The following is a 20,457-nucleotide window of genomic DNA, read 5'->3' on the forward strand; positions in this document are numbered from 1 at the left end:
GACAATCTTGGTATGCCTATCTAATTCTAGTTTCCATCATTTCTTCTATCTCTCATTAGTGTTATGCTTTGGCTGGAAAGTGAACCCTTGGATCGTGTTGAGAGCTGACTCCACTCATAGGGAGGAGACCCTTGGGGACTCACCATGATAGGCAGAGCTTCAGCAGTGATAGACACAGATAGCAAAGAAGTTTTATTGTAGAGCAATGGAGAATGTAGACCCATAGATCGGGCAATGATGTAAGTCCAGAGTAGAGAGACTAGCGATGGTCTCACTGGTAGTGGCCCGCAGCGCGGGATAACCCAGGGAAGGACCTCCTCTAGGTATCTGAAGTGCAGAGTAGCTTCGGTAGTGGTCCGCAGCGCAGGGTACACCGAAGGATGTAAGAGCAGCTGGCACTGCGTCATATAGATCCGGTAGTGGCCCACAGCGCGGGGTAACCCAAGAATCTACAGCAAAGAGATGAAGGGAGGTAGAGCTGGTAGGTCTTGTACTCACTCTGATGTAAGAGGAAAATACTGCCGCAGCCACAGTAGTGGCCTAAGGCTTCATGGTACACCGGTGTTTCGTCAGCAGGAGAAGTAGAAGCGAGGAGTACTCACTGAGCTGAAAGTAGAAGACCTCAGAAAGGCCCTCCGAAGAGCAGATAGCCATGAACACGGCAAGGCCCCCAAGGAGCGGGTACCTAAGGCGTTCAGTTAGCGAGTCAGGAATGTAACAAAATGTCTTTGAAGGAGTGGAATTCAGCAGGAAGGAAGTCCTTGCTAACTCATCGATAGGAAGGTCCAGAAGGGTTTACACATAGGCAGGTGATGTCCATCGGAGGGGACGCCCCTGAGGTTCCCGCCATGATGTGGATAAGAAGAGGGCTGGCACACACACACGCGCGCGCATGCCTTAGGTTATCCTCGATACAAGATGGTGACCGGGATCACCCATGCCATCCTGGGGATGCAAGGGAGGTTGGCGTGTGGAGGCAGAGGCAGCTATCTTAGCCAGAGTTGGAGCAGAAGAAAGAAAAGAGGTGAGCAGCAGAGGTTGCAGCCGTCTGCAACTGACAGGTACAACAATTAGGGAACAATGAAGATCTAACTCAGGAAGGGGGCACCCTTTGTTGCATCTCATGCACTCCTCCCTTCAGCTCACAGTGTGGAGATGGAAAGGAAAGTATTAGACCACAACGGGAATCCAAGACATCTTAGTATTGGCTAGAAAGGCTTCCACAAAGAAAAATTACCAGTGCAAATGGCAGCGTTTTATGGCCTGGTGTGACTGAAAGAGAATAGACCCATTCTCCTGCTCACTGGAGATACTATTGGAGAACTTGCATATGCTCTACCAGGAAGGATTGGAAACAGCTTTAGTCAAGGTTCATGTGAGTGCTTTAGAGGCGATTCATCTCCTATTCAATAGTCTTCCCATTTCAAACCATAAAACTACTTATTAACAGATAAGTATGAGAAAAATAACTGTGAAAGCTTGTTGGGCAGACTGGATGGGCCGTTTGGTCTTCTTCTGCCGTCATTTCTATGTATTATTGGAAACTCTGTTTGGATGCCCTAATTCTAATGCTTCATTAGTATCCTTCGAGGATACCTCTTTCCGAATCATTCGCTGCTGAGCAACTGGAATGTAGAGGAACGACAGTGGATCATCAATCAATTGGAAGCTCATGCAGGTCCCTTAGCATGCCTACTATTCTCTGAGTGGCTGATAGAACGAGTGGTAAGGATGATGTCAGACAATGCATTGACAGTCACCTATGTAAACCATCAGGGAGGAGCCAGAAGTCACCAGGTGTCTGTGGAAATAGTTGCTCTTATGGAATGGGTAGACCAACATCTGTATATATTTTCATCCTCCCACATTGCCAGGACAGATAATGTTTGGCCCTATTTCTCAGTAGATATGCCATAGATCCAAGAAAGTGGGAGCAGATAGACAAGGCCTTTCAGCTCACAGTCTCTGGATGGAGGTCAGCCATATCTGTATCTGATGGCGATTTGCAACAATTTTAAGGTGCAATGGTTCTACAGTCACGGAAAGGAACTGAAGTCATTGAGAATCGATGCTCTTCTTCAACAGAGGCTGCAGGGTGAGATACTATATGTATTACCTCCTTAACTGATGATCAGCAGGGAAATACGGAAGATTGTAAGTCATCCCACTTCTGGTGGCCCTGGATTGACCACAGAGACCGTGTTCCATAGACCTTCAATGTTTATTAATAGGCAATCCTATGAGGCTGCCAGTAAAGAAGGATCTTCTATAACAGGGGCCAAGCAATATCATACACAAAAGACAGAGTTGATTCTCTCTTACAGTTTGGCTCCTAAGAGGGCTCATCTGCTGAAGTGTGGATATTTTCTGATAGTGGTATCTACACTGCTCAGAGCAGGCTCATATCAGGGATTGAAGATTTTAGAAAGTTAGTGTGGGGTGAGAGATTGTCACTCTCTGAGTGAAAATACTGGATTCATTAAGGGTCTAGCCCTAAACACCTTGAAGGTTCAGGATGCAGCACTGACATGATATAGAGGTCATATTAATGGTAGACCTTTGTCCTACCAACCAGATGTTTATCAGTTTTTGAATGGAGTCAAACATCTGCATCCTCCTTTGTATCTGCTGGAGTCATTTTGGGACCTCAACCTGATACGGACATTTTTGGCCACTCTTGTTTTCTTCCCTTGTGACTACTTACCTTGCAAACATTTTTCCTGGTTGAGGAGCATTTTCGAGTTGCAAGCTCCTTTTTGTCGTGAGCTTTTTCTGTGGGTAACTCTCTGCAGGTGATGCAGCATAGGACAAAAATGTGTTGTAGTTCCACTAGAATCATCTGCTTCCCTGCTGACCCCAGATAGGGATAGGGATGAGCGGGAATACCAATTATTACATGCCTTAGATGTAAAGTGACATCTGTTCTGGTATTCAAGGTTCCCTGCTCCTTGCAGAAGACTGACCCGCTGTTTGTTCTCCTTGGTGGAGGTAGACAGGAACTGGTGTCGCAGGCTACAATGGCCCATTGGGTTAAAGAGCTTATCACAGCAGCCTATGTGGATGCAGAAGTACCATTACATAGACAAGTCAGCGCGCATTCCAATAGAGGGCAGGTGGATTTTATTTATTTATTTATTTGTAAAATTTATAGCCTGCTGATCCACAATGCTCAATGGGTTTCGGTAACCATACAGAGTGTATAAGGAAATAAAACAATTCCAATTAAAACAATTCATAGAAAACTATCAGAACAAAACATAATGAAAAATACATGAAAGCCTTTTGTTTAACCGGGAATATCACATCCGCACATAATGCAGAGACTAGGCTGGAAATGCATTTTGGAAGAGGTGGGTTTACAGAAGTTTCCTGAACTGTAGGTCTCCTTGCAAGATTTTCCGGGCAGAAACGTGGTCCTCCTTACACTCGTCCTCTAAGCACTAACGCTTGGGTATTAAAGCTTAAGAGGACACAGCCTTCGAGGGTGGTGTTGACGGCAGCACAGTTCAGCCTCCTGCCCTTTCCAGGAGCAGCTTTGGTACATCCCACCAGGGTGGATTGGCCTGCCTGAGTGCAGAGGAAGGAGAGGTTACTTCTTACCTGATAATTTCCTTTCCTCTAAGGAAAGCAGGACAATCCACAGTCCTGCCCTGGGCTGCTTATTTGTTTTCAGTTTGTCCTTTCTTTCAGGGACAATGCAGAATGTTTTTGTTTTGAGTCTTTTGAAGGGCTGGTAAGTGAAGAACCAGCCCAAATAATCAGTTATACTTAATATTTTTTTACTAAGCTGAGTACTTCCTAGTTGCCTGGAAGCAATGAGCTGTTAGCTATTGATAGTCATGTTCAAGTATAATCAGTTTGTCCACAGTTTGCTTTTCGTGAGATACTGGTGGGCTGATGTCGGGGCAGGGCTATATGTCAGTGATGTCAGCGAGTGAGCTTTACTCCAGCTCCATCTGCTGGTAGGAGTGCATAATCCACCGGTGTGGATTTGCCTGCCTGAGTGCAGAGGAAAGGAAATTATTAGGTAAGAAGTAATTTCAACTTTTCTGCCAATTGCAGGACCTATAATACATTTTTTTAGGACTCCTACATGCAGGGCAGTACAATAATCTAGGCTGGTTAAAACAAAAGCTTGAGTCACAGTTCTTAAATCATTGGCTGCAATATAATGTTTCAAACAACGTATAGATTTTAACGTAAAAAGGTAGTTGTAGCCAGAGCTTTGATGTGAGATTTTAGAGCCAGTGTAGAATCAAGCTGCACTCCTACGTTTTGTGCCTCTGTGGTGATATGTCAACATCAGCAATTTTAATCTGGAGAGGTGGTTCCAGCAGAGGAAATCTTGACAAAGCAGCATTTAAAACTCATTTATTCCCTACCTTGCAACTACTGATAGACTCTAAACATTTTTTTTTTTTTTAGCAAATCAACAGGGGCCCTGCTATCTTATAAGCATGGAACAAAAAGTTATATGAAAAATGATATTCCCAGTTCATCAGTATTTTTCCTAACAGCCGCATCTCTATATATTAACCAGCAGTGAGGATAAAGCAGAAGCCTGGGGCACTCGTGACTCCAGTGGCTTCCATGTTGAACATTTGTCTCCCACTCTCATTTGCTGCACTCTCCCAGACAGAAATGATCTAAACTATCCTAAATCTGTGGCACCTGTCCCAAGAGATGGTAACTGTTGAATCAGAATCCTCTGACACGCAGCATTAAAGGCTGCCGAGATATCGAGTTGAACAATTAACATCGATGTTCCTTATCCATATGACACCCTAGCGTATATAATACACAAGTAATGTCTCAGTGTGATGCTCATGGCGGTGTGCCTGCTGCAGTAACCTAAACCTTTCCTCCTACTCATTATTCCATAAAGTGACTTTTCTATCCTGTGCCCTCCCCATGAGATCCTCCTCCCTGACTCTCTGCTCTCATTTTTTCCTTTAGGGTCTTCCTGGCGGTGTCCTTGGCAAGGTATGTGTAAATCTTTTCCTCCTGCTAAATGTTAATTAAAGTGACTTTGCTATTCTTTATCCGTCTCTTGAGATCCTCCTCCCTAACTCTCTGCTCTCATTCTTTCCTTTAGGGTGGTGCTGCTGGCCCTGTGGTAAGTCTAAACTTTTCCTCCTGCTCATTGTTCCCTAAAGTGACTTTGCTGTTCTTTGCCTGCCGCATGAAAGCCTCTTTCCTAAACTCTTTGCTCTCATTCTTTCCTTTAGGGTGGTGCTGGTGGTAACTCGTGGGTAAGTCTAAACCTTTCCTCCTGCTAATTGTTCCATAAAGTGACTTTGCTATTCTGTGCCCTCCCCATGAGATCCTCCTCCTCCCTGACTCTCTGCTCTCATTCTTTCCTTTAGGGTAGTGCTGCTGGCCCTGTGGTAAGTCTAAACTTTTCCTCCTGCTCGTTGTTCCCTAAAGTGACTTTGCTGTTCTTTGCCTGCCGCATGAAAGCCTCTTTCCTAAACTCTTTGCTCTCATTCTTTCCTTTAGGGTGGTGCTGGTGGTAACTCGTGGGTAAGTCTAAACCTTTCCTCCTGCTAATGGTTCCATAAAGTGACTTTGCTATTCTGTGCCCTCCCCATGAGATCCTCCTCCTCCCTGACTCTCTGCTCTCATTCTTTCCTTTAGGGTAGTGCTGCTGGCCCTGTGGTAAGTCTAAACTTTTCCTCCTGCTCGTTGTTCCCTAAAGTGACTTTGCTGTTCTTTGCCTGCCGCATGAAAGCCTCTTTCCTAAACTCTTTGCTCTCATTCTTTCCTTTAGGGTGGTGCTGGTGGTAACTCGTGGGTAAGTCTAAACCTTTCCTCCTGCTAATTATTCCATAAAGTGACTTTACTATTCTGTGCCCGTCCCATGAGATCCTCCTCCCTTAAACTCACTGCTCTCATTCTTTCCTTTAGGGTCGTTCTGATGGTAAATCTGTGGTAAGTCTAAAGCTTTCCTCCTGCTAATGGTTCCCTAAAGTGACTTTGCTATCCTGTGTCCTCCCCATGAGATCCTCCTCCTCCCTAAACTCTCTGCTCTCATTCTTTCCTTTAGAGTGGTGCTCTTGGCAGTTTGACTGGTTTTGCAGTAAGTCCAACCTTTGCTGCTGCTAATTGTTCCATCAAGTGACTTTGCTCTTCTGTGACCTTCTCATGAAAACCTTGTCCCTATAGTCACTGCTCTTTCCGTTGATCTAGTGCTGTTGGCAGTAGGGTTGCCAATGGGCTCCAGATTGTGAGGGGAGACGGATCCTGGCTTACCAGGAACATATGATCTTCCGATTTCCTCATTGTATTCCCTACTGAAAGGAACCAGATGTCCTTGCTTATCATGAGTTAAGAGATAAAATCAGGACTAGATCCCTCCTGTCCTGAAAATCTGGAGCCATTTGGCAGTCATGGTCGGCAGTGTGACTGGCGTTTAGGTAACCCTAAACCTTAGCTCCTACAAATTCTTTCATAAAATGACTTGGCTATGCTGTTCCCTTCCCATGAATACCTCTTTCTTAAACTCACTGCTGTCATTCTTTCCTCTTGGCAGTTTGCTAAACCTTTGCTCCTGTCAGTCCTGTAGTTAGGACCTGCTCTCAAAGTGATGATGCACCCTCTCACACTGAGGGTGGGTCATAAGCCCAGGAAGGAAGGGTTAGGACGGCCGTTGTAACTGGTGGTTCAATTATTAGGAAGGTTGATAGCTGGGTGGTTGATGGATGTGAGGATCACTTTGTAACTTGCCTGCCTGGTGCAAAGGTGGCGGACCTCACGCATCATATAGATAGGATTTTAGACAGTGCTGGGGAGGAGCCTGCTGTCGTGGTACATGTGGGTACCAATGACATAGGAAAGTGCAGGAGGGAAGTTCTGGAAGCCAAATTTAGGCTCTTAGGTAGAAAGATTAAATCCAGAACCTCCAGGGTAGCATTCTCTGAAATGCTCCCTGTTCCACGCGCAGTTTCACCAGAGGCAGGCAGAGCTCCAGAGTCTCAATGCGTGGATCAGGCGATGGTGCAGGGAAGAGGACTTTAGGTTTGTTAGGACTTCATTTTGGGGAAGGGGGAGCTTTTCCAAAAGGATGGGGTCCACCTTAACCAGAGTGGATCCAGGTTGCTGACGCTACCCTTTAGAAAGGAGATAATGCAGCTTTTAAACTAGATGATGGGGGAAAGCCGCCAGTCGCTCAGAAGCACATGGTTCAGAATGACGTATCTTTGAAGGATACTAAGAGAACAAGGAAAATAGGACATCCCAGTAGAGAGGCTGCAATAAATTCCAAAGTGAACCAGGTGTCTATAAGTAATCAGCAGAAAGATTTCATGTTATCCCTGTCAACTGATGAGCAGGTTGCTAATACACTCTGGTAAGCCTAAAGTTTTCCTCCTTCTCATTGTTCCCTAAAGTGACTTTGCTGTTCTTTGCCTGCCGCATGAAAGCCTCTTTCCTAAACTCTTTGCTCTCATTCTTTCCTTTAGGGTGGTGCTGGTGGTAACTCTTGGGTAAGTCTAAACCTTTCCTCCTGCTAATTATTCCATAAATTGACTTTGCTATTCTGTGCCCTCCCCATGAGATCCTCCTCCCTTAAACTCACTGCTCTCATTCTTTCCTTTAGGGTCGTTCTGATGGTAAACCTCTGGTAAGTCTAAAGCTTTCCTCCTGCTAATGGTTCCCTAAAGTGACTTTGCTATTCTGTGCCCGTCCCATGAGATCCTCCTCCCTAAACTCTCTGCTCTCATTCTTTCCTTTTGGATCATAATCATCATGGAAGCTTTCTTAATCACGTAAGTTTAAGCCTTTGCTGCTGCTATTCCCTGTATGTACTCTCCCCTCTTCCATGGCAAAGTCCCAGACCCCCCTCAAACTTGCTGTTGTCAAGCCTCTTCTCAAGAAACCTACCCTTGACCCCCACCAACCCTTCAAACTACCATCCTATCTCTAACCTTCCCTTCATATCTAAAATTATAGAAATTCACAGCTCTCTGACTATCTGGAAGACCATAATATTCTCCACCCCTCTCAATTCGGCTTCCGTAAGTCTTGTAACACGGAAAGCCTCTTAATTTCACTGACTGACACTCTCCTCAAGGGCATGGACCATGGACAATCCTTTATCCTGGCCCTTCTTGACATATCATCTGCCTTCGACACTCAGTCACAAAATCCTCCTTACCTGCCTAACTGAGATTGGCATCTCAGGCACAGCCATCCACTGGTTCTCTTCCTACCTCAATAATAGAGGCTACGCTGTAAGGATTGTAAATTCCGATTCCTCACACATCCCCCTTACCCAAGGCATCCCACAGGGCTCTTCTCTATCCTCCATGCTCTTTAATATACACCTGTTACCGCTCTGCCACCTCCTCTCCAACCTTGGTCTTAAGTTTTTCTTATATGCAGACGACGTCCAAATCCTCATCCCTCTTCAAGAATCCCTCACCAAATCTCTTAAGTTTTGGGAAACTTGCCTCGTCTCCATTAACATCCTACTCTCTAACCTCCACCTTGCTTTGAACGCCTCCAAAACTGAACTCCTCATCATTTCAAATCACCCTGATCGGACGCCACCATCTGCTTTTGACCTCACCCTTCCCTCAAATGCTCTTCCATTCTTCGTGCAAGATCTCGGTGTCTCCCTAGACCACCAATTAAACTTCAAAAACCACATTAACACAATCATAAAGGGAGGATTTTTAAAGCTCCACATCCTCAAAAAACTTAAATCCCTGCTCCACTCGCAAGACTTCCGCACAGTCCTACAAGTGACAATGCTATCAAAAATGGATTACTGCAATTCCTTATTTCTAGGCCTCCCCTACTCTACTATTAGACCCCTGCAAATGTTACAGAATGCTATGGCAAGAATCCTTACAAATACCTGCAAAGCCGACCACATCACCCCTATTCTTAAGGAACTCCATTGGCTTCCCATCTCCTCCCACATCAGATACAAAACCCTCACCATTATTCACAACTCCCTGCACAACCACAGTCACTCCTGGCTTGAGGATGCTCTTTGATTCCGTTCCTCCAATTGCCCTTCTAGAACCGCACTCTCAGGAACCCTCTACACCCCTTCCCTTAAATGTGCTCACCACACTTCCACCAGAGAGAGAGCCCTATCTACTGCAGGCCCCTCTCTCTGGAACACTGCGCCACTTGAGCTCCGACTAGAACCATGCATTTGTAAATTCAAAACAGGGGTTAAAACATGGCTCTTTAAAATGACCTTCCCTGACGCGGATCCTACGTAGTCCCCCTGCTCCCTCTACTCCTTCAGAGAAAGAGCCCTGTCATTCCCGTACTTATAGCCTTCTCTTTATTCCTTAATTGTACTCCGATTTGTCTCTCATATCTCTGCACCTCCTTATTTATCCCCTTTTATACCCCTTTCCCCTGTCCTTAAACCCTACCTTCCCAATAGCACCCCCTGCTAGACTGTATATAGTTGCCTTTCTGAACGTATAATTGGTAATGTCATATATAGGGTCTCCTGTATGTACTCGTTAAAGATAATGTATATTATTGTATGTAATACATTTTGGAGTGTATAAGGTTGTACACAGTCCCTTACTGAGTGTATAATTTGCAATGTTACTTATTATGTTCTTTGGTTGTTTTTCCATCAGGTGCTGTTCCTATTCTCCTCTTCCTCTTTTTCCCTCTCTTCTCTCGCCCCTTCTCTCTTCCTAGCTGCTCCCCTCCCCCCCCACCCTGGTTATTTTGTATTTTCCTCCTTCAGTTATATTGTAAAACCGGCATGATGTACCCACGAATGTCGATTTATATAAAAGCTAATAAATAAATACATAAATAAATGTACCCGGATCAGTCCAGACAGCTGGGTTTTTCCTCCCTTCCAGCAGATGGAGACATAGAAAAACTTCAAGAGCACCCTCTCTTAACCTGGTGTGCCACCTGCTGCTCCTCAGTATTTCCCTGTCTCCAGCAGATGGAGGTGGTGCAAAACCTACGGTTCTGATCCCAAGCATGAATTTGAGTAAAAAAAAAAAAGAGAGAAAGAAAAGGGATTTCAGAATTTGGAGCCTCCAAAAAAGTCGTTAGGTCCTGGTGGGACTGTCCTTGGTAGTAGGCAGTGGACGAGCGGGGGTTGGGAACCCCAAAATTGGCTCCTGTCTTGTGGCCGGTGGGGTGATAGCTGGTGGTCCAGCTCCCTCCTCCTTCCTCTTCAGCCTTTTGCAGCCTCTACCAGCGCTTCAGGGATGTATCCCTTTAATTTTTCTGAGGGGAATTCAACGGCAGGGCTGATCTGTTGCGAAGCAGTTTCCAGGACATTCTGGTCTGTGGGAATGACAGTTTGGGGATTTCCTTCCTTCCCGATCCTTTTTATCACCCCCCCTCCCGTGGTTGCTGGCGACTGCCCCGAACCTCCTGCACCCGACATGCCACGCACGAGCCGGTGTTCGCGCTGTGGAGAATGGCTGTCGGGCCGTGTCTCCTCGGGCTGCTGCGGCCTGTGCCTCCCCGGTGGGGAGGGCTCTTTGGGCGCCATTTCAGGTGCGATAACGCAGCAGGCGCGCATCGGGAGGTTGCTCGCTGCTCCGCAGCTCACCGCTGACACATTCCCCCTAAGCACGGGAACGGCAAAACCATGTTGAGCGCATTTTGTGTTGCGGAAGAGAGAGCTGTGGGGGTGGGGATCTTCCCCCAGAGCTCTCTCCGGCCAGTGCCAGCCTTGTGGAGGCCTGAGGGGCCATAGGGGGGCTTCAGTAGGAGGACCCTTTTTTCCTGGAGATTAATTCAGGGGGTCCTGTGGTTTCCTTGCCAGAATTTATTCTTTTAATGCACCAAGCCTTTTTGGCCAGTAGTGCCCCTAAGAGAGGTCTCCCAAACCCCCCTGGGGTACACAGGCCCGCCAGCCAAGATTCGAAAGGGGGATGATATGCCCACAGCGACCAGGATCTGTAAAGTGTAGCGGGGAGGGGCCGGTGGACCTCATTCTGCCCCCTGACACCCCGGACCTTGAGACCGGATCTGATCATTTGCCCTCGGTGGAGGGGGATGATCCTAAGGTGCTGCGATTATTTCAGCATGACGAGTTGGCACCCCTCATTCCGCATGTCCTGGCAGAACTCAGAATTGCAGAATCACCAGTGCAACCGGGCCCAGATAAGGTGGATCCTGTTCTTAAGGGCTTGCGTGGACCCGCTATGCCCTTTCCTCTGCATGCCATGCTCCGGGAATGGGATACTCCAGAGACAGGCCTCAAGGTCAGCAGGGCGATGGACAAACTATATCCCCTGCTGGAGGATAGCTTGGACCTCCTGAACCTCCCAAAGGTGGATTCATCCGTTACGGCAGTCACCAAGCGCACTACTATTCCTGTAGCAGGACCAGCGGCTTTGAAGGATCTCCAGGATCATAAACTGGAGGGTTATCTCAAGAAGATATTTGACATCTCTGCTCTGGGCATTCGTGCTGCAGTTTGTAGCAGTTACATGCTCCAAGCAGGCCTACGCTGGGTGCAGCAGTTGCAAAGTGCCAAGGATCTTGATACCTCAGAGGCGAAGCACGCTGAACACTTGGAAGCTGTAGTGGCGTATGATGCGGATGCCCTCTATGATCTGTTTCGCACTTCCTCACGTACCATGGTCTCTGCGGTGTTCGCGCACAGGCTGCTGTGGCTCTGGAATTGGTTTGCGGATGTTTCCTCCAAAGCTCAGCTGGGGGCACTCTCCTTCAAAGGCAAACTCCTTTTCGGGGAGGACCTCGAGCAACTGATCAAGAATTTCAGGGAGAACAAGGTCCATAAGCTCCCGGAAGATAGGCCTAGAGGACAGAGGCCCTTTTCTTCCTCCTGCTCCACTTTCAAGGCCAAAGGCAGTTTTGTTAGAGCAGGGCCCCCACCTTGGGCCAAAGGCAAGCCTTTGGGAGTTTCCAGCCTTGGTCACAGTCATATCATGGACCCCGGACAGCCCAGGAAGATGCGGGATAAGGGCCCAGTGGGGCCAAGTGTGCACAATGAGTTGCGGCCGACCCACTCCATGGACCTTGTCATAGTGAGCCACTTTTCCCTTTTTATCCAGGAGTGGGTCAAAGTTACAACAGACTGGTGGGCTCTCAGTGTAATAGAACAAGACTACGCATTAGAATTTGCTTGGCCGCTCAGGGACCTGTTTCTGGTGTCCCCTTGCGGGTCTTCAGAAAAAGAATTCGTAGTTCACCAGACCCTCTGTTGACTCTATTCCCTGGGGGCCATCATTCCTGTCCCCCAGTCAGAGCATGGGAAGGGGCATTACTCCATTTACTTTGTTGTCCCAAAGAAGGAAGTATCCTTCCGCCCCATCTTGGATTTGAAGAAGGTGAACGTGGCTCTCAAGGTGTCCCACTTCCGAATGGAGGTGCTCCGTTCTGTCATTGCAGCGGTCCAAAAGGGCAAATATCTGACATTCCTGACCTGAAGGAAGCCTATTAGGATCCAGCAGGACCATCAGAGGTTCCTCAGGTTCATGATCATGAGGCAATATTACCAGTTCTGTGCTCTACTTTTCGGCCTTGCCACGGTGCCTCAGACCTTCACCAAAGTTATGGTGGTGATAGCAGCAGCCCTCAGGAAGGAGGGGATTCTGGTGCATCCCTAGCTGGATGATTGACTTATCTGAGCAAAGTTGGAAGTTCTATGCTCCCAGGCAGTGGATGTAGTCTTACGTCATCTGAGATCCGTGGGCTGGGTAGTCAACCTCGCCAAGAGCCATTTAGTCCCTTCCCAGGTCCTGGAATTTTTGGGAGCGTGCTTTGATGCCCTAGTGGGGAAGGTTTTTCTTCCAGAGACAGGATTCACAAGCTGCAGGGCTAAGTCTGGAATTTGAAGCGGGCCTTGGTGCCCAGAGTCTGGGATAATTTACAGGTTCTTGGTTCCATGGCGTCTGTCTTGGAGCTAGTCGCCTATCGTGGTGGCTTGCCCACAACCATCTGGAGTGCAGGGTGAATCTGGAAATCCCCCGGTGGATAGTGGTGATGACCAACACCAGCCTGTCTGGCTGGTGGGTTAGTGTGTCAGTCCTGAGTGGTTCATGGCTGCTGGTCACCGGTGGAGACGACTTGGTCGATCAATCACCTAGAGACAAGGGCTGTTCGATGGGCACTGGAGAGCTTCCTCTCCCTACTGCGCAATCAAGCAGTCAGGGTATTGTCGGACAATGCGACGACCATGGCCTATATCAACAGACAAGGAGGAACCAAGAGTCGTCCTGTGGTTGTCAAAGCGGCGATGCTATTGTTCTGGGTGGAACAGAATTTAGAGATTTTGGCAGCTTCTCACATAGCAGGATCGACCAATGTCCAAGCAGTCTTCTTCAACCGACAGCAGCTAGACCCAGGAGAATGGGAGCTGTCCAAAACGGCCATGCGTCTGATCTGTCACAGATGGGGCGAACCTCATGTGGACCTGATGGCGTCCCATGCCAAAACAAAGATCCGCGCTTCTTCAGTCACAGAATGGATTATAGCATGGAGGGATTCAACGCCCTGGTGGTCCCTTGGACGGTCAACGTACTCCTCAACGTGTTTCCTCCTTGGCTGCTAGTGGGAAAGACAATCCGGAGGATAGAGCCTCACCCAGGATGAGTGATTCTTGTGGCTCCCGAGTGGCCTCGATGACCTTAGTTCACGGACCTCATGAATCTGGCTTTGGACGGACCCCTGCGGCTAGGCCATCTTCCCAATCTCCTGCGCCAGGGCCCTATATTTTTTGATCAGGCGGATCGCTTTTGTCTTGTGGCTTGGCTTTTGAGAGGAGACAGTTAAGGAAGAAGGGCTACCCGGATGCGGTTATATCTACCTTGCTGCAGGCTCGGAAATCATCAATGTCACAAGCATACGCTCATATCTGGAAGGTCTTCAAGGCCTGGTGTCAACCTTATGGAGTACAACCTCGACGAGCATCGGTGACCCTCGTTCTTTCCTTTCTGCAGGATGGTCTCCACAAAGGATTGTCTTACAATTCCTTGAAGGCTCAGGTTTCAGCTCTGGGATGTTTGAGGGATCCCTATCCAGGGTTCTTCCCTGGCGACTCATCCGGATGTGGTGCGCTTTCTCAGAGAAATCAAACACTTGTGCCCACTGACTCGCAGTCTCTGCCCCTCATGGTATCTAAACTTGGTGCTCTGAGCATTGTGCAAAGCCCCCTTTGAGCCACAGAAGAAAGCCACTTTGAAAGATCTCACTCTGAAAGTGGGTTTTTTGGTGGCTATTTGCTCCGCCAGGAGGATGTCGGAGCTTCAGGCCTTATCCTGCAGGGATCCTTTTCTCCGCAGATCTGATTCTGGAGTTTCGCTGCGCACAGTTCCATCATTTTTACTTAAGGTGGTCTCAGCCTTTCATCTGAACCACTCCATGGAGCTTCCTGCCTTTTCGGACATGCAATTGAAGGATCCTCATATTCGCAGGGCTTTGCTCTATCTGGAGGCTACCAATGGTTTCCGATTGTCATATCACCTGTTTGTGCTGTGGCACAGTCCAAAGAGAAGTCAGAAGGTGTCCAAACCTATTATCGCTCATTGGCTGAAGGAGGCTATTTCGTCGGCATATATATACTGTAGTCAACCAGTCCCAGATGGGCTGAAAGCTTACTCCACCAGGGCACAGGTGGCCTCATGGGCAGAATGTCAGCTGGTCTCCCTGCAGGAGATTTGCAGAGTGGCTACCTGGAAGATTCTGCACACCTTTTCCAGACACTACCATTTGGACATCCAGGATTCAGATGCTGGCAATTTCGGTGCCAGTGTCATTCGAGCGGGGCTCTCGCAGTCCCGCCCTACTTAAGAAAGCTTGGGTATATCCCAGCTGTCTGGACTGATCCTGGTACGTACAGGGAAAGGAAAATTAGTTCCTGTAGTACCACGGATCAGTCCAGATGCCCATCCAATCAAGGGTTTAAGGGTGTGTGTGGAGAGCCCGCTTGAACTATTCTATTCTATTCTTTCTGACCCTTTCTGACCATTCCGAAGTTTGGTTCTTCGTCCTCTCTCATTCAGTAGTAGGAAGTTAATTGAGTTACGTGGTTATTTGAATAGTATTGTTCTGCTTGGGTATGAGTAAATACTGAAGAGCAGCAGGTGCACACCAGGTTATGAGAGGGCGCTCTCGAAGTTTTTCTTTGTCTCCATCTGCTGGAAGGGAAGCAAAACCCAGGAGTCTGGACTGATCTGTGGTACTACAGGAACGAAAATTAGCAGGTAAGAACCAATTTTCCTGTTGTCCTATAAAGTGACTTTGCTATTCTGTGCCCATCCCATGAGATCCTCGTCCCTAAACTCTCTGCTCTCATTCTTTCCTTTAGAAAAACATCAAGTCAAAGGTAAGCACATTTTATGCTGCTAATTGTTTAATAAATTAACTTTGCTATTCGATGCTCATCCCATGAGATCCCTAAACTCACTGCTCTCATTCTTTCCTTTAGGATCATAATGGTCATGGCAGTTTTCTTAATCAGGTAAGTTTAAGCCTTTGCTGCTGCTAATTATTCCATAAAGTGACTTTGCTGTTCTTTGCCTGTCGCATGAAAGCCTCGTCCCTAAACTCTCTGCTCTCATTCTTCCCTTTAGGGTGATCTTAGCAATTTGTTTGAGGTAAGTCTAAATCTTTGCTCTTTGCTCCTGCCAATGGTTCCCTAAAATGACTTTGCTGTTCTTTGCCTGTCGCATGAAAGCCTCGTCCCTAAACTCTCTGCTCTCATTCTTCCCTTTAGGGTGATCTTAGCAATTTGTTTGAGGTAAGTCTAAATCTTTGCTCTTTGCTCCTGCCAATGGTTCCCTAAAATGACTTTGCTGTTCTTTGCCTGTCGCATGAAAGCCTCGTCCCTAAACTCTCTGCTCTCATTCTTTCCTTTCCCTGTTCATACCTAGATCAGTCTAGACCTCTGGGTTTTGCCTCCCCTCCAGCAGATGGAGTCAGAGAAAGTTTTACTGCCAATTAAGACGAGGTGCCTCCTGCAGTCCCTCAGTATTTCTCTGACTCCAGCAGGTGGTGGTGGTGCAAAGCTTGCAGTCTGACTAACAAAAAAAAAGTCAGAAAGGGCACATAAGCTTCTGTCTGCGCCTCCCAGAAGGTTGTTAGACCCTGGTGGGGTCATCCCTTCTGGTGTGTGAGGCTTGAGAGCAGGGGGTCGGGGACCCTGTGTTGCTTGGATCCCTGGCCAGACAAGTCTGATACCCAGGGGTCCTGGATCACTCGCCCTGCACAGCCTGTCGCCTCTTCAGGAGCCGCCTGCTGCTCTTTTAAGGAAAGTGACCCTTTCTCCTTTCTCCTTTATTGTTAAAGTTTGCCAAAAAAAAACCCCAAGCAACTACAGTGAGAAGATTGCTTCTTTTCTTCAGAGGCAGTGCGTTTTTGCCTTTCTTCAGCCCCATCATCTAGCAACCAATGTCTGAGCTTTTATTTTCTTCTCTCCCCTGCCTCATTTGGCCTCTTTCCTGTGTGGCACTCTACCGGAGGGGTCCCAGTCTCGCTTGTGGATGCCATGTGGAACGGCCTGTTCTTCCTACAGGGACATGCAGTCGCTTCTTTCCCGCACCCGCCTTTGCTCCTGATGCCTCCCCAGGGGGGAGGGTCCATCAGGGAGCTCCTCGGGTGACATGGGCAGTGTCTCCCACGTCTTGGGGCAGTGCGGGCTGCAGAGGGGAGTTCGGATCTCCCTCCCCCATTGTCTCCAGAACCCCAGGCCTCCAGGGGAGGTCGTCAGAGGGCTGGGGGCCCTCCTGGTAGCAAGGAGGACCCTGGGGATCCTTCGGATTAGTCTTCCTTATTTTCTTCTGAATTTGTGCTTCTGCTCTATAAGGCTAAGGCCAGGAAGGCTGCACATTGGGGTGCATCCAAGGAGGCCCTGGGGCAGCCCACAAAAAATTCCAGGACTTTCACAGCCATGGAGGCCCCTAAGGTCCAGCAGCTCCTGAGGGCTGTGGTGCCCGCGGCAGCCATGGATTCTTCCTCAACCATCTTTGAGTCTGAAGTGGCCCAGGGAGCGGATTCCCAGGAGTCTGGGCCTGGGGTCAGTTCACTGGATCCGGATCTGTCCCTCTTGCAGGGAACGTCCCTCGAAGATGAAGACCCTAATGTGGTCCATTTATTCCATAAGGAGGAGCTGAGTCCACTTATTCCAGCGGTGTTGGAGGAGTTGGGCATTGAGGCACCACCACAGGATTCAAATCTGGGGGTGGTGGACCTGGTCATGGTTGGCATCTGGGGTCCTGCAAGGTTCTTTCCATTCCATAGTTCAGTCAGTGGGCTTTTATTCTGGGAGTGGGATACTCCGGACACTGGAGTGAAAGTCAACAAGGCGATGTCAGATTGTATTCATTGTCAACAAGGCGATGACAGATTGTATTCATTGCCAAAGGAGGTGCTTGACCTGCTCAAGCTTCTCAAGGTGGATGTCACAGCTTTTGCAGTCACCAAGAAGACCGCCATGCCAGTCACCAGAGCAGTGGCTTTAAAGGATCTTCAGGATAGAAATCTGGAGGTACACCTCAAGAAGATCTTGGAGGTTTCTGCACTTGGGCCGCCATGTGTGGCAGTTTCATGCTGCGAGCTGGTCTTTGCTGGGTTCAGCAGTTGCAAGGCAACAAGTCATTGGAGGCTGAGGCCATCCAGGTGGAACGGCTGGAGGCAGTCGTGGCATACAGTGCTGATGCCTTATATGACCTCCTCAGGACTTCTTCTTGGACTGATGTTGGCGGTGTCAGCCAGGCACCTCTTCTGGTTGAGAAACTGGTCGGCTGATGTTTCTTCCAAGGAGCAGTTGGGATCTTTGCCTTTTAAGGGAAAGTTACTCTTCAGCAAGGATCTTGAGGAAATGGTCAAATCTCTGGGGGAGAATAAGGTCCATAAGTTGTCTGAGGATAGGCCGAAAGGCAAGAGTTCCCATCTTCTCGTTCCTGCTTCAAAAAGAATAGAAGATTCCGGGGGCCCAGACCCTTGGGTCCGGCTCCGAGACAAGTTTCCATTCAACAACTATCTTGGTCTCAGTCCTTTCGAGGGCATAGACCCGGCAGGGATTGATCTTCCCAGGGAGGCAGTGGTGCGAAGTCCTCTCAATGAGGCAAGGCTGTTCCACTCTTCAGTTCCGCAGATAGGAGGATGCCTATTTCTCTTTTATGAGGAGTGGACCAAGATCACGTAGGATCAGTGGGTGTTAAGCGTGATAAGGCACGGTTACACTTTAGAGTTTGCTCAGCCACTTGGAGACCAATTCCTTGTGTCCCCCTGCTTATATGGGCGCAAGGAACTCATGGTCAGAATTACCGTCAGCCGTCTGCGTCAGTTTGGAACTATTGTCCCCATCCCTCCCAATGAACGAGAATCCGGACGCTACTCCATTTACTTCATTGTTCCAAAGAAGGAAGGCACTGAAGGTTCCATATAGAGATGCTGTGATCCGTAATTGCAGCAGCCACATAGAGAAGTTTCTGGCCTCTCTGGATTTGACCGAGGTTTTACCTACACATCGGAATCCAATCGAATCACCAATGATATCTGAGGTTCATGATTCTAGGCAATTGCTTTCAGTTCTGCGCTCATGGCACCCATGACTTTCACCAAGATGATGGTCGTGGTCGCTGTGGCTCTCCGAAGGGAAGGTGTTCCTGTTCATCCCTATCTGGACGACTGGTTGATCCAAGCGAAGTCAGAATCCCTGTGCTGGACAGCAGTGGATTTGGTCCTTGGTCATCTCCATCACTAGGATGGATCGTCAATTTAGCCAAGAATCATCCGGTTCTTCCCAGAGTCTGGCATTCCTAGGAGCACTTTTCAACATGAAAATGGGGAGAGTATTCTTACCCAGCAGCACATTTCCAAGCTTCAGTTGTTAGCCAAATGGGTTCCCAGAGTCTGGGATTAATTACAAGTGCTCGGGTCTATGGCTTCTACCTTGCAGTTGGTGCCCTGGGCATTTGCTCTGTAATCAGCCTTACTGTCTCACTGGAACCCAATGTTGGAGCGTTATCAGTTACCTCTCCCTCTACTGGAGCTGGTATGGCCCAGTAGAGGGAGAGGTAACTGACTTGCTGGGACAAGTTGAGTCACAGCGTGGATCTCGTGTTCCAATCTGGAGGGTCGTTACTACCGATGCCAGTCTATTCAGCTGGGGAGTGATATGTCAGCATCAGTTGGTTCAAGGCCGTTGGTCCCGGAGGAGGCTTCCTGGTCCATTAATCGGCTAAAGACCAGGGTGGTACATCTGGCCCTGCTAGCGTTTCTCTCGTTGGTGAGGGGCTGGTTGGTGAGGATCTTGTCTGACAATGCGACAGTGGTGGCCTACATCAACCACCAGGGAGATGACAAGAGTCATTCTGTGGCTCAGGAGTCTCAGTTTCTGGTGGAGTGGGCAGAGCAGCATCTGGAGCATCTGGCAACCACGCATATAGCGGTCTCGAACAATGTGCAAGCAGATTTTCTAAGTAGCCAGCAGCTGGACTCCGGAGAGTGGGAGGTGTCCGAGGAGGTGATGCCCTTTGCTTGTTGTCAGTGGGAGACCCTGTGCGTGGACTTAATGGCGACCTTCCGAAATGCCAAGACTCTGCATTTCTTCAGTCAGCGGAGAGAAAGAGGAGCAGAAGGGAGTAAATGCCTTGGTCCTGCCTTGGCCAAAGGACATCCTGCTGTATGTGTTTCCTCCCTGGCTTCTGGTGGGCAAAATTCTCCAGAAAATAGTGTTATGGTTTCGAGGTGTTTGAGTGGATTCTTGAGTACTGTGGAAAGATGACCACGCCCATGGGGAGGAGCCCTGTGGGGAGCCACAGTACTGGGTTAGACTCAGGATGCACAAACACAGAGTTTTGTCTTTTATTGTACAGCTGATGTATACCACCAGAGGTGGCAGTAGTGAGGTGATCCAGAGGTAACAGTCCAGGGACCCTCGGCAGAGGGAACCCGTCTCACCGAGATGGTATAGGGAGATCCAGGTGTAGGTTTCCCAGCACGGCAGAGCTGTAGATGAGACAGACTGAGAATTAGATTACTCACTAGATGGTAGCTGTAAGGTTGACGATTCCAACAGGCAGAAGTAGATGGTTACAGGCACCGAGGCAGGGGGAGCAGGCCCTCGAGGAGCAAGTACCTAATCCCAGTAAGGCACCTGAAAGAAAGCAAAGGGCTCCCGAGGAGCAGGTACCCAGGTTAGAGAATACCCCGAAGGGCAGAGAGGGCTTCCAGCGGCAGCACGGAAGCAGAAGAGTAGCTTAGACCGGACAAGTCCAATCCTTGCTAACTCAATGAGCTAGCAAGCAAGCGTAGGCTAAATACCCGGATGGCGTGTCATCACTCGAGGGGGATGCCCCTGAGGTTCCCACCATGACGTGGATAAAGACGTGGGTGGCGTGCGCATGTGCACCCTAGGAGGCCCTTAGGAGAAACATGATGTGAGGCTTTGCCATAGCCGTTCTGGGGACATTGGAGAACGTGGCTTGCAGACTCGGTGGTAGCCATCTTCCCAAGGCTAGCGGGGAGAGCAGAGAA

General features: G+C 48.6%; 1 protein-coding gene across 26 annotated transcripts in view; it reads left to right on the forward strand.

Moving 5' to 3' along the window:
* LOC115079838 (PE-PGRS family protein PE_PGRS33-like) overlaps positions 1-20,457 on the forward strand; it is a 97,489-nt gene that overhangs the window by 74,628 nt on the left and 2,404 nt on the right. For 19 of the 26 annotated variants that reach the window (XM_029583740.1, XM_029583746.1, XM_029583752.1 and 16 more), the window contains 15 exons: positions 4,957-4,983; positions 5,096-5,116; positions 5,229-5,252; positions 5,367-5,387; positions 5,500-5,523; positions 5,638-5,658; positions 5,771-5,794; positions 5,908-5,931; positions 6,047-6,079; positions 7,461-7,484; positions 7,598-7,621; positions 15,284-15,301; positions 15,404-15,436; positions 15,549-15,572; positions 15,692-15,715. In XM_029583740.1, coding sequence (XP_029439600.1) covers positions 4,957-4,983; positions 5,096-5,116; positions 5,229-5,252; positions 5,367-5,387; positions 5,500-5,523; positions 5,638-5,658; positions 5,771-5,794; positions 5,908-5,931; positions 6,047-6,079; positions 7,461-7,484; positions 7,598-7,621; positions 15,284-15,301; positions 15,404-15,436; positions 15,549-15,572; positions 15,692-15,715 — 366 coding nt within the window. The remainder of the gene's footprint in view (positions 1-4,956; positions 4,984-5,095; positions 5,117-5,228; positions 5,253-5,366; positions 5,388-5,499; positions 5,524-5,637; positions 5,659-5,770; positions 5,795-5,907; positions 5,932-6,046; positions 6,080-7,460; positions 7,485-7,597; positions 7,622-15,283; positions 15,302-15,403; positions 15,437-15,548; positions 15,573-15,691; positions 15,716-20,457) is intronic. The other 7 variants (XM_029583755.1, XM_029583759.1, XM_029583741.1 and 4 more) reach the window with 6 other exon arrangements.

This window comes from Rhinatrema bivittatum, chromosome 18 (assembly GCF_901001135.1).
Source record: "Rhinatrema bivittatum chromosome 18, aRhiBiv1.1, whole genome shotgun sequence".
Taxonomy (NCBI): domain Eukaryota; kingdom Metazoa; phylum Chordata; class Amphibia; order Gymnophiona; family Rhinatrematidae; genus Rhinatrema; species Rhinatrema bivittatum.